Source organism: Danio rerio, chromosome 2 (genome assembly GCF_049306965.1).
Source record: "Danio rerio strain Tuebingen ecotype United States chromosome 2, GRCz12tu, whole genome shotgun sequence".
Classification (NCBI taxonomy): Eukaryota; Metazoa; Chordata; class Actinopteri; order Cypriniformes; family Danionidae; genus Danio; species Danio rerio.
In genome coordinates this window covers 21,735,970-21,752,627 of record NC_133177.1, presented here as the reverse complement: position 1 = coordinate 21,752,627, position 16,658 = coordinate 21,735,970, and the positions used below count along the sequence as shown (strand labels likewise).

The 16,658-nt window shown below is 40.2% G+C and overlaps 1 protein-coding gene and 1 long non-coding RNA gene across 3 annotated transcripts in view; one reads left to right on the top strand and one right to left on the bottom strand.

Moving 5' to 3' along the window:
* zfyve9a (zinc finger, FYVE domain containing 9a) overlaps positions 1 to 16,658 on the top strand; it is a 73,753-nt gene that overhangs the window by 21,831 nt on the left and 35,264 nt on the right. For both annotated transcript variants that reach the window (XM_001344468.8, XM_005171197.6), the window contains exons 2-4: positions 10,718 to 10,815; positions 11,843 to 11,950; positions 13,574 to 15,051. In XM_001344468.8, coding sequence (XP_001344504.2) covers positions 11,881 to 11,950; positions 13,574 to 15,051 — 1,548 coding nt within the window. In that variant the 5' untranslated portion in view covers positions 10,718 to 10,815; positions 11,843 to 11,880. The remainder of the gene's footprint in view (positions 1 to 10,717; positions 10,816 to 11,842; positions 11,951 to 13,573; positions 15,052 to 16,658) is intronic.
* Positions 2,758 to 11,396, bottom strand: LOC141378035 (uncharacterized). The gene is made up of 4 exons (XR_012391335.1): positions 11,333 to 11,396; positions 10,085 to 10,275; positions 9,892 to 9,982; positions 2,758 to 4,210 (listed from the first exon to the last, which is right to left on the bottom strand). It is a non-coding gene; the product is annotated as an uncharacterized lncRNA (long non-coding RNA).

Below are 16,658 nucleotides of genomic sequence, written 5' to 3'. Positions count from 1 at the left end.
CTGCTATAATTGGGCTTAATTTCAAAAAGGTCAAGAGAAATGGTCACTGCAGAATGATCTGAGATTGTTCTGTTGTGGTGCTTAATTGCAGTTACACATGAAGCAACCTTGTAGTCGACCAGGAAGAAATCTATACTGGAATATGAACTATGAACGTTAGAGAAAAATGTATATTGCCTATCAGTCGGGTAATTCAACCTCCACACATCAACTAAATCAAATGAGTTAATTAATTTTTTTAAGGTGGTTGTAGAGTTAGGAAAGTGAGCCACAGGGTGGGCAGGAGTCCTGTCCAAAGTGGGATCTAAAACCAGATTAAAGTCGCCCCCAATTATTAAATGTGTGTTAGATAAATTAGGGACAAGATTAAAAACTTTACGGAAAAAGGATGGGTCGTCATAATTTGGTCCATATAGATTCAATAATGTAACATGTACAGAAAAAATTAAACCAGAGACTACCACATATCGACCGTTTGGATCACTGATAGTAGATATATGCTTAAAAGGTATTGTTCTGCGGAACAAAATTGCCACTCCTCTAGCCCTGCATGAAAACGTAGACTGGAACACCTGTGAAACCCAATTACATCTGAGGAGTCTTTGTTCATTATGCTTAATATGCGTCTCTTGCAAAAATATCAGCAGATATTGACTTCAAATAAGAATAGACTTTAAACCTTTTAACCCGGTTATTAATGCCTCGCACATTCCAGCTGGCTAGGGTAACATTACAGTTTGAGGACTGCATATTATATGGTAGTACAAGTGAGCTTCGATTTTATGATAATTGTATGAAACTGGAGTTATTACAGTGAAGAAGACAAAACATAAAACATTTAACATACACATATGAAAAAGGAGAAACCCCAACACCCTCCCACCCTCCCTCTCCTTTATCCGCTTCCGCCAATGAAGCGGAGTACAAAATACAACCCCCATATGAGCCATGGAGCTGCAAGGCTTCCTAGGGAGCAATAAGGACACTTATCAACTACAAAAAACTTAACCGTAAGGGGGAAAAAATAAAAATAAAAGAATAATAAACAGCTCCTCATTACCCTCGACTGATAAAATTACCAAAACTAGTAATATTGAACATTAGCACCACAAAGTCAACAATGACTCACAAACACTGGTATAACAAAATGTCCGAGCCATAATCCTGCAAAAAGATTTTTTCAATATAGAGTCAAAAGTCTTGTTTTTTTTTGATAGGCGCGGGCGTTTGTGATAATCATCGCCATCCTATATCGAGAGCCCGGGCCAGCGGTGTGTGAACAAGGCTATACTCACCGGCTCATTACACTTACAACAACTGTGAAATTGTCAAGTGTACGTGCGTAAGATGAAATCAAGATGCGGCGATAATTGTATTGGCAAATGCTTCGGCGTCCTCGACTGAATTAAAGATCCTCTTTTCCGATCCTTGAGTGACAATCAGACGCGCGGGGAACAGTAGTCCATATCTGACACCAGCCTCCTTTAGTTTCTTCTTAACTCCGTCAAAGTTTCGCTTAGTGAAGCGCTCAGTTTTTCCACTTACAAAGTCGCCATGTAAAAAAAAAAAAAGCAAAAGTGGATTCTGACAAGCCATTAATGCGTTTGCGGCCTGAACTTTGCGCATGGATTGTCAAAATAGAGCCCTGAGTTATATCCAAACACGTCTTATTCTTATGCCCCATATGGTGATGCATACATCTAAAAACCCATCAGGTGGACAAATGAAAACTTATTTTTATTAAATCAAATAAAAATATACATATCATTCAACTCAATTCAGCTTTATTTTCATAGCGCTTTTACAATGTATATTGTGTCAAAGCAGCTTCACATAAATGGTCATAGTAATTGGAACAGTGTAGTTCAGTTTTTAGTGTTTAACTTCAGTTCAGTTTGGCTCAGTTCAGTGTGGTTTAAAATCATTACTGAGAGTCCAAACACTGAAGAGCAAATTCATTCATGTGTAGCTCTACCGATCCCAAACCATGCAAGCTGGTGGCGACAGCGGAGAGGGGAAAAAAAACTTCACCAAGGCTAGTGAAGAAAAAAAAAAAACCTTAATAGAAACCAGACTCAGTTGGGCACGACTAGGCTTGGGCGGTATTCAAATTTTGATACCGTCAAACCGCCTCCTTATTTTACCCTGGTATCCGGTATTACCGTGTGTAATAAAACAAAATTATGACGTAAGGCTCAGACAGCGTCACCAAACTGTTGGCTTGAGCCTAAACTATTCAGAAACGGAATACCTTATATGCGACCTTAGGCTCGCGGTCACCTGTTTGTATTCTTCTGTGCGGGATACTCCTCTCATTTGTACGCAGACACACACACACACAAACACACACACACACACACACACACACACACACACACACACACACACACACACACACACACACACACAGAGAGAGGAAGAGAGAGTGCCAAGCGACGTACAGCACCGCTCTCTCTCTCTCACTCTCTCTCTCTCTTTCTTACACACACACACACCGCTTCCGCGATTTATTTAGAAATTTTCTCCCACACCATAAGAAATCTGGTTGGCTCCCGTGGTATAGCAGCGGGAATGCAGAGAGCTGTAATCGGGCCATAAAAATTATACTAGATGGTAAAGTTATACCCAGACCGACAGGTACATTTTGATTGACAGCTTTTTAAAGCCCGAACCTGTTTACAGCCTGACATTATACAAATGTGCTCATGTACACAGCTCTTTTGCATTTTTTTCAAGAATGAGTCGTTTATATGTTTTAACATCATTTATTCATTACAAATGTAGACTATAGGTCACTTGAAAGTTGGAACAAAGAAATGAAATAAGTCCTCTGTAACATCGTAACATCTCAGCACTCTAAATAGGTCTAGGTACATGCACTTAGCCTTTTAAATTGGTTAACACACCAATGAAAAGAAATCTACTTAACAAATCTAATTAAAATAAAGTCTAAATGATGACGGGTATTTTGGGAATACAAAATTAAGATAAAGCCAGATTGTGAAGAGAAGTGGAGAAACAAATCTTGCAGAGCCTTTAAGGCGACGGTGAAGCTGAATATTAAAAGAATAATGCCAACATTAGCCTGTATACTCTGACTACATTATAATTATATGGTTTAATTACTATTTATTTATAATTTAAAAACCCTTTACTCTCTCTTTACTAGGCTACGTGTTTATTAAAAAAAAAACATTATTAAATCCACTGGCTTTAGCGCAGTCCTGCTCTCAGAACCGATGGTGTGTCCCAGCAGCACCAACACTCTTTCGTGCTGCTACAGGTCGAGATGCAGAGTTCTGATCTGGCTGATTTTGCAAGTTTTGGGTTGGATTGTTTGTTCATCTTCTACCAGCCAGAAACATCGATTTAATTTTGACAGCAGTTTCACTTTAGCGAGTGGCCTCGTCTTTTTACCTGTCAGCTTGCGGTTTGTGCTCTACCGTAATACGCAGTGTATGAGCGACCGCCGAAATACCTTGGTGGCTAGAATGACCGTTCCTTCTGAGCTAGTGACTGGCTTGACCGCTGTCAAAATTTGCTTATTTTTACTACTTCGTCATCATTTGTTTCATCTTTGCAGGGATGGATTTTAATGCAGGGATTTGGATTTTTTCGGGTCCCGCCAGGTTCGGGCAAAGATCTTCAGTTCTAATGCAGACGTCTCGTTCATATTTACCACGTCTCCTTCCTCATCCAGTCGAAACCGGAAATACTACCAAACTGCAGGTCACTTTGGAGCGCGACTCGTCACCTTTCCCCCTCTCTCTCTCTCTCTCGCTCTCTCTCTCTCTCTCTCTCTCTCTCTCTCTCTCCTCCACACTGTCCCGTGATGACAATCAGGCATATGTTTTTGTAGGCATTAAATAAAGGATATTTAATATTTTATGAGGGTATTAAAACTGACACTGTTGCTATTTTTAGATCCTGCGGTATACCATAATACCGTAAAACCGCCCAAACCTAGGCACGGCCATTTTAATTTTTCCGCTGGCCAAAAGTCTTGTGCAGAGCTGCAGTCTCAGCGGTGGAGGCTGGAAGCAATCCTCAGCGAAGACTCGTCTGTCCCTGGAATCAGCCTCATGTTCTCCCCTACTCCATGACCAGCACATCAGCTGCTCAGGATATGGCCTGGTCCCGGATATGGAAACCTTGGGATCATCACCTCGCTGGTCTTGGATCCAATCAGTGACTCTGATACTGAGGACCTCTGAGGACCTCAGGATGAGTATCCCCAGGTGGAAATGGAGAAAAAAGAGAATAATTAGCGTAGCTGCTGTTTATAGTGTTTAAGCAAGATGCAGAAACTTGTGTGGAAACCCGCTAAGTGATGCGTTGAGTGTATGCTTTACTAAACAGATAGGTCTTTAATCTAGTTTTGAACTGAGAGAGTGTGTCTGAGCCTCGGACATTATCAGGAAGGCTATTCTAGAGTTTAGGAGCCATAAACGAAAAGGCTCGACCTCTTTTACTCGACTTTGCTATATGCTTATTTCACACGGCCGCCTTTTTAAAGAACCAAAGCGAGGCTGCGGTGGGAAGAAACCCGGAAATATAGGACCAGCACTGTAAACATTGCAGTAACATGCTGTGTACTACAAACTTCTGGCTGTTGCCGAGATTTTAAAATGCAGAAATGGTGTAAACATTACTTTAATATCATTCAGTAAGTAAATAGATCATAATTCTCATAACATAGCTCATGGCACTAGTTAAACACCGTAAGGACGATTTCCTGCTTCAGCTTATGCAACCCGGTGAGTGATAAAACGCTGCAGTCCTCTGCAGCACACCCTTGTGTTGTCTGTAATAGTGTTGTCCTGGTACTGAAGTTTTAAACCCGGCTATTTCCCGCTAACATGGAAGCGCAGCTGAGCGCGGATGACTCGACTGATCTTCACGGCTTCGCACTTCAATCTCCGTGTATCGGTGTCTGGTTTGCACTTAGTTTACTGCTCTTCACCCAGCGCAAACACAGATACACGGACTGGAGCGCAAAGCAGCCGTCAAGATCAGTCGAATCATCTAGCAGATCTTCTTTTTCTTCCTAGTGTTATTGGCGGTTCGCATTCTTTATCAAGCAGATCGCTTGGCTTGTCTGTGTTTGTGCTCAGTATACAGCGGTGGGTGAACTAATGACCTTCTCGGCCAATCACAAGCATTTCTGTTGAACACGTGAACACAATGGCAAATCAGCGCTGTTTTAAGAAAGCTATCAACATTGCCTTGGATCTTAGCGTAAAATTGCCGGTTTTTCTTTTAATTCAGTATCGTGACAAGTCTAATATAGTGAAAGAATCAGTTTATTAACTCGAGTTTGATAAATGGCGTCTAAAACGTGTGTTTGGGAAAGAAAACATTTGCTAACTAGTGCCATTTCCCATAACTTAGCTGAAAATGAGCTCTGATATGCCTTTTTACATTCACCATTAATTCAGAATGGACCTTCGGGTCACCCGAAAGGTGGAAAAATGATAAATTTGTGTCACTTTATCTTCGCTGATAAGATATATAGCCAGTTACAGAGCATTCCTATGTAACTCCCAATGATACTTCTGGGTTTCTTCCCTCCGCAGCCTCTATTTCGCTTTTGAAAATGGTGGCCGCGTGAAATCAGCCTATTTTAGGTACTACCAGAAGCCCTGAGTTTTGAGATCTTAAAGAGCAAGTTGGATTGTAGTGAGACAGAAGGTTGGTTAAATAAACAGTTGTTAGATTATTCAAAGCTTTATATGTGAGAAGTAATATTTTAAATTCAATACGAAACTTAACAGGCAGCCAGTGTAAGGCAGATAAAATTGGGGTGATATGTTCGTATTTTTTAGACCTGTTAACTCTGGCAGCTGCATTTTGTTCTAATTGAAGTTTGTTAATAGAGGATGCTAGGCAGCCAGCAAATAGAGCATTACAGTAATCCAGCCTAGATGTCATAAAAGCATGGACTAGCTTTTCTGCATCAGAGATAGATAGTATACTTCGTAATTTAGCAATATTTCTCAGATTAAAGAAGGCAGTTTTTGTGACATGGGATATATGATTTTCAAAAGTTATGTTGCTGTCTTATATGACACCCAGATATTTTATAGTAGCGCTAACTTTGTATCCCACTAATTGTAGATCGAATTGTGAGATCTGCTGCGTACAGGATTTAGGCCTGTTTATTATAAGTAATAATTCTGTTTTGTCAGAGTTTAAGAGAAGTAGAAAATTGTTGGTCATCCAGTCTTCAACATCTCTAATACACTCAGTTAGCTTAGACAGTTCAGACATCTCATCAGGTTTAGTTGAAATGTATAATTGAGTATCATCTGCATAGCAGTAAAAGCTCATCCCATGTCTTCTAATAATGTGAGGGTAAAGGGCCTAAAACTCATCCTTGAGGCACCCCATACTTTACTGGGCTGGCTTGTGAAGGCTGTCCATTAATATTCACAAACTGGTAGCGGTCAGTTCAGTGTGACTTAAACCATTGTAAAGCCTGTCTCGGACACCTGTATACCTTAAGTGATTTATGAGGATATTGTGGTCAATGGTGTCAAATGCTGCACTAAGATCGAGTAGAACTAATACCGAGATGCACCCTTGGTCAGCAACTAAGAGTAGATCATTGGTTATTTTCACTAATGCGGTTTCTGTACTGTGATGAGCTCTGAAACCTGACTGAAACACTTCAAAAATATTGTCTGCAGAAATGAGCAGTAATTGGGTAGAAACAACTTTTTCTAGTATTTTAGACATAATTGAAAGATTTGAAATAGGCCTATAGTTAGCTGAGTTGTTGGGGTCCAGTTGCGGTTTCTTAATAATAGGCTTAATAACAGCTAGCTTGTAAGAGTTTGGAACATTGCCTAAAGATTAAAAGAGTTGATAACATTAAGAAGAGGTTCTACTATATCAGGTAGCAGCTCTTTCAGTAATTTTGTTGGAATTAAGTCAAACATACATGTAGCTGGTTTAGAGCTATTTATAATTTTATTTAGCTCTTCCTTTTCTATGATTTTGTAGCACTGTAGGTTATTATGATTCAGCAAAATATTTACAGGATTTGGAGTATAAGGCGGAGCAGAAAGTTTAACAGCTCCTATTTTCAAGTCATCACTACTAATTTGCAGTGGTACATTCTGTTCCAAAGATGACCGATTATTTGTTAATTTAGCAATGTTGTTAAATAAAAATTTAGGATTGTTATGATTATTTTCTATCAGTTTGCGGAGGTGCTCAGCCCTGACATTTTAGAGCCCTCCTATAGCTGGAAATACTGTTTTTGTGCGCAATTCTAAAGACCTTTAAATTGTTTTTTTTACTATTTGCATTCCAGGGCACGGGTTGCTGTTTTGAGAGCGCAAGTATGACTATTATACCATGGTGTAGTTTTATTCTCTCTAGCCTTTTTTAATTTCGAAATAGAGAAACATCAGGTAAGTTATTTATAAATTCATCTTTGGTTGACAGAACAATAATTCTACTAGGGTGACATACCGGAGCGAGTTTGCTAATTTTAGGTAAACACAGCTTATATAGTAAGAGGTAGTGGTCTGTTATATCATTACTTTGTGGTATAATGTCTACATCAATGACCTCAAGTCCATAAGACAGAATTAGATCTAATGTATGCTAGGCTTGGGCGTTATTATGGTATACCGCGGGATCTAAAAATAGCAACGGTGTCAGTTTCAATACTGTTATACCGTCATAAAATATTAAATATCCTTTATTTAATGCCTACAAAAACGTAGATGTGGTTGTCATCACAGGACAGTATGGAGAGGGAGAGGTGATGTGAGGAGTCGCGCTCCAAAGTGACCTGCAGTTTGGCAGTATTTCCGGTTTCGACTGAACAGAAGGGAGACGTGGTTAATATGAACGAGAGGTCTGCATTAGAGCTGAAGATATTTGCCCGAACCTGGCGGGACCCGAAAAAATCCAAATCCCTGCATTAAAATCCATCCCTGCAAAGATGAAACAAATGATGCGGAAGTAGTAAAAATAAGCGAATTTTGACAGCGGTCAAGCCAGTCACTAGTTCAGAAGGAACGGTCATTCCAGCCGCCAAGGTATTTCGACGGTCGCTTATACACTGCTAATTATGGTAGAGCCCTAAACAGCAAGCTGACAGGTAAAAAGACGAGGCCACTCGCTACAGTGAAACTGCTGTCATGGAAAATTAAATGGATGTTTCTGGCTGGTAGAAGATGAACAAACAATCCAACCCAAAACTTGCAAAATCAGCCAGATCAGAACTCTGCATCTCGGCCTGTAGCCGCAGGAAAGGGTGTTCAGTGCTGCTGGACGCACCATAAGAGCAGGACTGCGCTAAAGCCAGTGGATTTAATAATGCTCCTCCACAAACACACATAGCCTAATCTTGGCGAGTAAAGGGTTTTTAAATTATAAATAAATATTAATTAAACCATATCATAATTTTGTCAGAGTATACAGGCTAATGTTGGCATTATTCTTTTAATATTCAGCTTCACCGTCGCCTTAAAGCCAGATTGTGAGGAGAACTGGAGAAACAAATCTTGCAGAGCCTTTATCTTAATTTCATATTCCCAAAATACCCTTCATCATTTAGAGTTTAATTTGATTTGTTTAGCAGATTTCTTTTCATTGGTGTGTTAGCCAATTTAAAGGCTAAGTGCATGTACCTAGACCTATTTAGAGTGCTGAGATGTTACGATGTTACAGAAGACCTATTTTATTTCTTTGTTCCAACTTCCAAGTGGCCTATAGTCTACGTTTGTAATGAATAAATGATGTTAAAACATATAAATGACTCATTCTTGAAAAAATGCATTAGAGCTGTGTACATGAGCACATTTTAATAATGTCGGGCTGTAAACGGGTTCGGGCTTTATAAAGCTGTCAATCAAAATGTACCTGTCGGACTCGGGACCTATCGTGCCTAATTTTTATGGCCCGATTACAGCTCTCTGCATTCCCGCTGCTTTACCGCGGGAGCCGGCCAGATTTCTTATGCTGCGTTCACACCAGAAGCGGAACGCGCGTCAAGCGCGAGTGATTTACATGTTAAGTCAATGCAAACGCGCGAATAGACATCCTGCGGCGCGATGCGTGCAAGCTTGCTCTTGTGGGGGCTTGATTGTGATGTAGAACCTGTTGATGGTCTCCCGGGGGAAATCCTCCAGGCGACAACGACAACAAGTCATCAAACTGGGCTTGGCTCAGTCAAAAGAACCATTGAAAGCCTCCGTGATCCAGGTTCAGTTTCTGGAGGAATTTATGAGCTCACAGAGCTGGATGCATATAATCAGAATATATAGTCAGATATAGAATATATAATCAGAAAACTCTTTTAGAAAATTGACATGGGGTCCTGGGGTCTATATATGGTAATTAAAGCAAGAGATAGAATAGGTTTTTGCATAGTATCTGGAAGCTGAACATTAAGCGCTAATACTTCAAAGGAGTTAAACATATTCAATTCTCTTATTAACATTAAGAAAATTACTAAACATTGATGCAACCACGACCAGTTTGACGAGCCCCATATTTATATAAGAATCCAGGAGGAGTTGCTTCATTTAAGCTAATATAGTCATTTTGTTTCAGCCAGGTTTCATTGAGACAGAGTGCATTAAGATTGTTATCGGTTATTATTTAATTTATGATAAGTGCTTTAGGTGCAAGTGACCTGATGTTAAAGAGACCGAGCTTTACTGAATTTGTATTTCTACTTTTTACTGGTTTTTCTGGTTTGATTCTTAATAGATTATTTCTGGAGCACACAGTACGTTTATTTCATGATCTAACAATACGGGGAACAGACACAGTCTCTAAGGGGTTAGCCAGATATGCATTACTGATGTTTGAATGGGACGAACAAGAGTCTATATGGCTATAATGGGAATTTTGATAATTTTTACTTACTAGTCAGATGGAGCGAAGTAATCTGGAGATGTTGTCCGACAGGAGTTCAGCTCCAGCTCGACTGGGGTGCAGGCCGTCAGCATGGAAATGCCTAGGACGCTCCCAGAAAAGATTCCAGTTATTAGCAAAGAGCAATTTCTGTTCTTTACACCATGTTAAAATCCATTCATTCAGAGCAAAAAGTCTTCTGAACCTTTAATTTCCTCGGCGGTAGGTAGGAAGTGGCCCAGAAATGATGATCTGCCTGGCGGGCGAGGTGCGTCGAACTGTCTTGATCAGGCTTCTGAAGTCTTTCTTCAGGATCTCCATCTGCCGGAGCCCAGTGTCGTTCGTCCCCATGTGGAGGACGATGGCTGGCCGAGCTGCGTCCTTGGTGCGCTGGGCCTGAACATAGAAACACGCAGGGTTGAGGTAGAGGGAGTGATGTGGTTGTATCTTCCACTTACTTTAGATGATGAGGTGGCCTTATCGCTGGGTACAACAAGCATAATAAACTATACTCATAATAAAAATAATAATAACAACTTTATACAACTGCAATTTTCATGAATAAACAGAAAAAAGCACATCGAGATGAAGAAGTCATGGAGGCTGTGGTTTTTATATTTATTTAGAAAATAATAATTTTTGTAAGATTTTGCAAATGGATTTGCTATTTAAACAATGTGGCACAAAACGTGAAAATTACTGTTGCGTTGATCTGAAAATAGCAATTAATCGCAAGGACCCAAGGGTTCAGTTGAGCATGAGACAGAATCAGATACAACCAGAAGAATGCAAGCAAGCACAGTTTGTCATAAGTAAATCTTATTCTGTTCTATTCCAGGTTTGGGTTTCAAATGTGTGTGAGACTGGATGAAACAAGGCCTCTATTAGGAGCCTTTGTGCAGATATACCAACAAATACTCGAGGACCTCTGGGCAGGTGAGAATAATTATTTATGTGTTTTTCTTTAAAACTTCGATAGCCTAAATACAAATCAGACAGCTTGGTTTATTTAAACTTGTCACAATTATCCGTATGAAAGCAGTGATGTTGTAATTCTTTTATAAAAAGATTATTATTCTGTGATTAAAAAAAGTCTGTATGCTGTAATATATCCTACTAAATGTTTAAAGTAACGCCTAAAAAACTAAATATGATTTTAAGTCATACTTTAATTGCTGGATTATAATATTATAATCAAAGGAAACGCACACTATCTACTATCTATGATTGTTTATTGAACATCAAGGCTAAACAACTGAAGTTAAAACACACATTGCCTAAAACAAACAGTCATTTTATAACCTGATACTGAAAAACTATGTTTAAAAACACTATAATATTTACTATAAATTACTATAGCATTTTTACATAGTTTTTCATCCGTGATAAAAAACAAAATCTCCATCGATAACGATTACAGGCGGCGAAACAGCAAGATTTTAGAGGTGTTTACCTTCAGATGTCTTATTTGAGCCCTCCTTTTACTGCAGCCGCCTGCTCTCGTCTACATTGCAGGCAAGGCTAAGCAGATCTCGAATGAGCGTTTTTTTTTTTTTTTTTTTTTTTTTTTTGAGAGGTGCGCGTCAGCCACGGTCAAATGACTCCACACTCTGTAGGGAAAGTAAAAGAAAAAATCTACTTGGAAAATTAGATTAATTACAAGTTCTGAATGTTGATTTTGATTACTTTTCGAATATTTATCCAAGACTACTATAATTAAATAAGTGCAAAAGTTCTCAATCTTAAAATAGATGATTTAAAAATAAACATAATTGAATATTAAAGACATGCTAATTTATAAAGCCAGATAACAAATAATGAACCAGTCTTTACTTTATACAGAGACAAAATATTTTACTGCTAGTCTGTGGAAGATTTCTTTTAGAACTTGTTAATACTGTATTCCTGTGCAATGGAAAAAAATTGTATTTGTGTGCTTATGAAAAAGACGACTTTCTTTAAGGTTCACACGACGCTTGGCAGGGTGGAGTTTCATGACCCATGGAGAATTACTTCCAGGCTGAGGCCTTTAACCTGGATAAGGTGCTGGATGAGTTTGAACAGAACGAAGGTAAGAGAGTACTACAAACTTTATAGGGGACATATTATGCCCATTTTGACAAGAGGTAATATAATTCCCTGATGTCCCTAGTGTGTATGTGAAGTTTTAGCTCAAAATACTCCACAAATAATTCTTAGAACTCTTCAAAACTGTCCATTTCATTAATGAGATTGAATTCACAGCCCTCTTTTCAAAAGGGGGCAGAGAGACAAATGCCTATGCCTCAACATAGCAGCAGATTCGGAAAAGGACTATAGTTATCTCTGAAAATGTCAAAAGAAGTGCTCTAAAGTTGGTAGCCTATAAAGATTATAGTGTTCATTTATGCATCCTAAAACTGAATTACAATCAAAGCCTTTCTGCAAACTATTGAGTGTGATTAGAAAAATACATAATTTGCCATTAGAGGCAATATTCACACACTGTTGCCAAAAAATCATTTATAAAAGGATTTTTTGCATAATAGGTCCCTGTTTAAAAACATTCTTAAAAATAAATGCAGGAACTCTGACAGTCAGAGATGTTCTAAGGCTGTAAAAGTATACTGTTAGACATTTCTAAAGATATCCTGGCTCAGCATATTTACTTATCTTCAGATTATCCACATTGGTGAATTAGAGTACTATGGGCCAAATGTAACACAGGGTAACACAGGTGCTGATAGAACAAATGTTTGGCACTGTCGCTCAAGTCGAGCTTTGCACAGTTCAGCTAGCGCTAGCAGGTAACTGAGCTGGTGGCACGAGTCTGTAGTGTAAATGGGGTCAATCGAATTAGCATGGCCCCTTAGGACTTCTGCCTCTCCCTGATTTTCCTGAACACTGTTTAATTGGTGTCACACAGTCAAGCACATGTAATTTACAAGGTTAGGGTGCTTTTAAGTTATTGCAAGATATTGCAATTAGTGTTATTTTGATCATGGTTCTTAGTTATGCGGACAACAGTTCCTGGTGCACAGCCCTATAAAATTGACTCTGTGAAATGTATTGATTGCTATTGTCCCAGATGCCACAACAAACGCTGAAAGCCACACAGACTTGCCTCACACACACACACGGCCACTCTCTTAGTGTCGCCACTGAACAGTTGAACAAATGTATACCCCCTCTCCGACACTAATCTTGACAGATTAATGGGGATGAAAGGAAACATGAAACTATTAAATGGCCTCAGAAGAAAGGCAAATAGGGAGTGTGTGTGTGTGTGTGTGTGTGTGTGTGTGTGTGTGTGTGTGTGTGTGTGTGTGTGTGTGTGTGTGTGTGTGTGTGTGTGTGTGTGTGTGTGTGTGTGTGTGTGTGTGGGTGGGTGGGTGGGTGGGTGTGTGTGTGTGTGTGTGAGTGTGTGAGTGTGTGAGTGAGTGAGTGAGTGTGTGAGTGTGTGAGTGTGTGAGTGTGTGTGAGAGAGAGAGAGAGAGAGAGAGATATCACACTTGAATGTATGTAAGGATATGGGAATGCCTGCCCACATTCCTAACCATTCATGTGTCAGTTTGACAGATGGATCCCAAGGGGATGACTAGATCGACCCACTTCCTTAGCATTTTCCAATTTAGCCTGACCTCGTTTCTCAAATTTTACTCTGTTTGTTTCAGTCTTTTCAAAAAGCTAATGAGCTTTCTTCTTATCCTTTCAGATGAAACGGACACACCAATTCTCTCGGATGCCAAGTGGACTCAGATTCTGGCCCCTCCATCACACCTCCTTTCCCTGAATCCGGCACTAACCCACTCTGACCTCAGCCCAAGGGACAGCCCTATCAGCTTCAAGCCCCTTCTGGACACCCAGACATCAGATGGGCCCTCTTTGGTTGAGGTCACCAGGTTAAATGGGAAACAGGGACTGGGACAACAGCAAGAGGGCAAGAGTGAAGAACGGCCAGCAGATGTTTACAGTCCACCTCTGCCTCAGCCAAACATTGGCAAGCTAGTGAGCACTGACGGGCAGTTGGCAGACTTACCGTCCTTCAACAGTGGGGTGTTGGAAAATGGTTATCCAGCCAGTCCTGATCATACCGTCCAGTCTGATATCATTAGATTCAATGATGATGAGACAAATCAACCAGTCATAGACAAGAAGTGTCTCAAGGACACAGGTCCCTGTGAGCTTAAATTGGAGCAGAATGGTCATATAAGTGATGCTGGTCGAGATTTTATCTCTACAGAGGAAGAATCTGAGGATAAGCCATCGATTTTGAAGAATGGTGTTAAAATGGAGACAAGTAAGGATGAAAGTGTTTCACCCTCTTGTAAGGTCGGAATAAGGGACAACAGTAATGGATTATGTCCAGAAGGAAGTTCTTCCCATAAAGGAGTATTGCACAAATCTGTAAATGGTGGCGGAGAATTGGATTGTGGGAGGGAGAATGATGAGGGTGCCTTTCAAAATGGTGTAATGGTTGAAAATGAAAATACAGAAAAAGACAACTCTGCATCAAATCAGGAAGAGAAAGAGAAAATGCTAAAGACTGACCACAAGGGAATGCATAAGGAATCATTAGAGGGAGAGAGATGCCTGTCTGATGGTCTTGTAGAGGACCTTGATGGAGATGCACAGAATCAGCTGGCAGTTTCTTCAAAAGAGGACTCTGTGACAGAGGAAAAAGAAATAGAGGAGAGCAAGCAAGAGACTTGTGATCCAGTTCGACAACTGGAATCCGGCAGAACAGGCAAACTTAACAACAGTCGGCTGCAGCCTGTCAGCATTCCCTATGGTGGGGCCCGTCCAAAACAGCCTGTCAATCTAAAGCTGCAGATTCCCCAGCCTCTCTCCAACCAAGTCCAGAACGAATTTGGCACAAACAGCAAAAACAAGAACATGGAGCCTCAAAGTAGAACAGGAGGCCTTGACGCATCTTCTGAAGCTACTGAGTCTGGAGTTGTTCAGATAAATGGAGAGCATGGAAATGGTTCTTCAGGCTTAATCATCCCATCTGAGAGTCCAGACAATGACCTTCAAGCAGGCCAGCAAGGAGCTTTTTCTAAGAAGCCCTTGAGCTCCTTGGGGGAAGTGGCTCCAGTTTGGGTTCCTGACTCTCAAGCACCCATTTGCATGAAGTGCGAGGTCAAGTTCACTTTTACTAAAAGAAGGCACCATTGTCGGGCTTGTGGCAAGGTAAAGTCTCTAGTTCATTATTCAATGGTGTTTCTTTAAGGCAAGTTTATTCAGACATCTAACCCAAGTATTTAATTAACAGGCTCTAACTTGTTTGTGATACAAACATGTTATCTGAAGTTTGACAGCTTTTTTAGGAGTGGTGTGTTGATGTTTTTCCCAATCAGCCTTATTAGACTTTTTACTTTGCCAAGTAAGCATTAAAATACTGGTGTTGCAGCATACTTGAAAACCACTTATTACACTTTAATAACTGCATAGCAGTTCAGTGGCTATAGGCCACACAGCACCCTTGTATTGTGAGGTGAGTTTTGTATAAGTAAGCGCCACTCACATTTTCTTCACAAATTGAAAATCTATTTAATATTGGCTACGATCGAATGCCTTCTCCAACTCCACAAAACACATGTGGACTGGTTGGGCATACTCCCATGTACCCTCGAGCACCCTGGTGAGGGTATAGAGCTGGTACAGTGTACCACAGCGCGGATGAAAACCGCATTGTTCCTCCTGGATCCTTGGTTCAACCATTCTCTGAATCCTCCTCTCCAGTACCCTGGCATAGACTTTCCCCAGGAAGCTGAGGAGTGTGATCCCCCTATAGTTGGAGCACACCCTCCGGTCCCCCTTCTTAAAATGGGACCCACCACCCCAGTTGCCTAGTCCAGAGGTACTGTCCCTGCCCTCCATGCTATGTTGTAAAGACGTGTCAGCCATGACAGCCCCACAACATCCAGAGACCTAAGATACACAGGGAGAATCTCATTTACCCCCATGGCTTTGCCACTGCGGGGCTTGCAAACTACCTCAGTGACCTCAGCTTGGGTGATGGGTGAGTCCACCCCTGCATCCCAAGTCTCTGCTTCCTCAATGAAAGACATGTCGGTGGAGTTAAGGAGATCCTCAAAGTATTCCTTCCACCGCCCGACCACATCCCCAGTCGAGGTCAACAGCTCCCCACTTCTGCTGTAAACAGCATCGATGTGGGGGCCGATAGACCGATAGTCTTCCTCCATGGTCTGTTTTGTAAACTAATTAAGATAGCAGGTCAATGGTTTATTTTAATAATTTAGCCTGACATGTAAACTACTCCAAAGTATTTTAAATGTTTCTTAAAATATAATATCTTGTGTTCAATATAAAAACGTTTTTGGCCCATGCCTTGATTTAGCAAAATCTTGATTAATTGAACATTTCAACTCTATTATGAACAATCAATAATTATTTTTGTTAATTTCAGTGCTTTTCATATTAAAAGTGGAAAATAAGCAGCATCTCTTCTAAATTAAATAAACGGCACCTGCCTTGCGTGTAGCCGTGCGTTGATTTTGTTGATCTGCATTTACACTTACTAAATGCTGGATGGCAGTGGGTTTTTATGTTCTTCTGTGTCGAGTTTCTTTCCAGGGGTTTGTTTTTTGTGAACATTATTTTAGTGTATGAGAAGCTAAAACTCACTTTTTCAGAGGCTGTAACAGGGTGACGTGCAACAACTTTTGATTATTTTTGATTAATCGGACAGTATTTTTAAATATTATTAAAATTGTTTGGAAATGAAATATACAAAATCTAAATTTGTTTAGAACTCAAAATTGTAACAAAAAAAA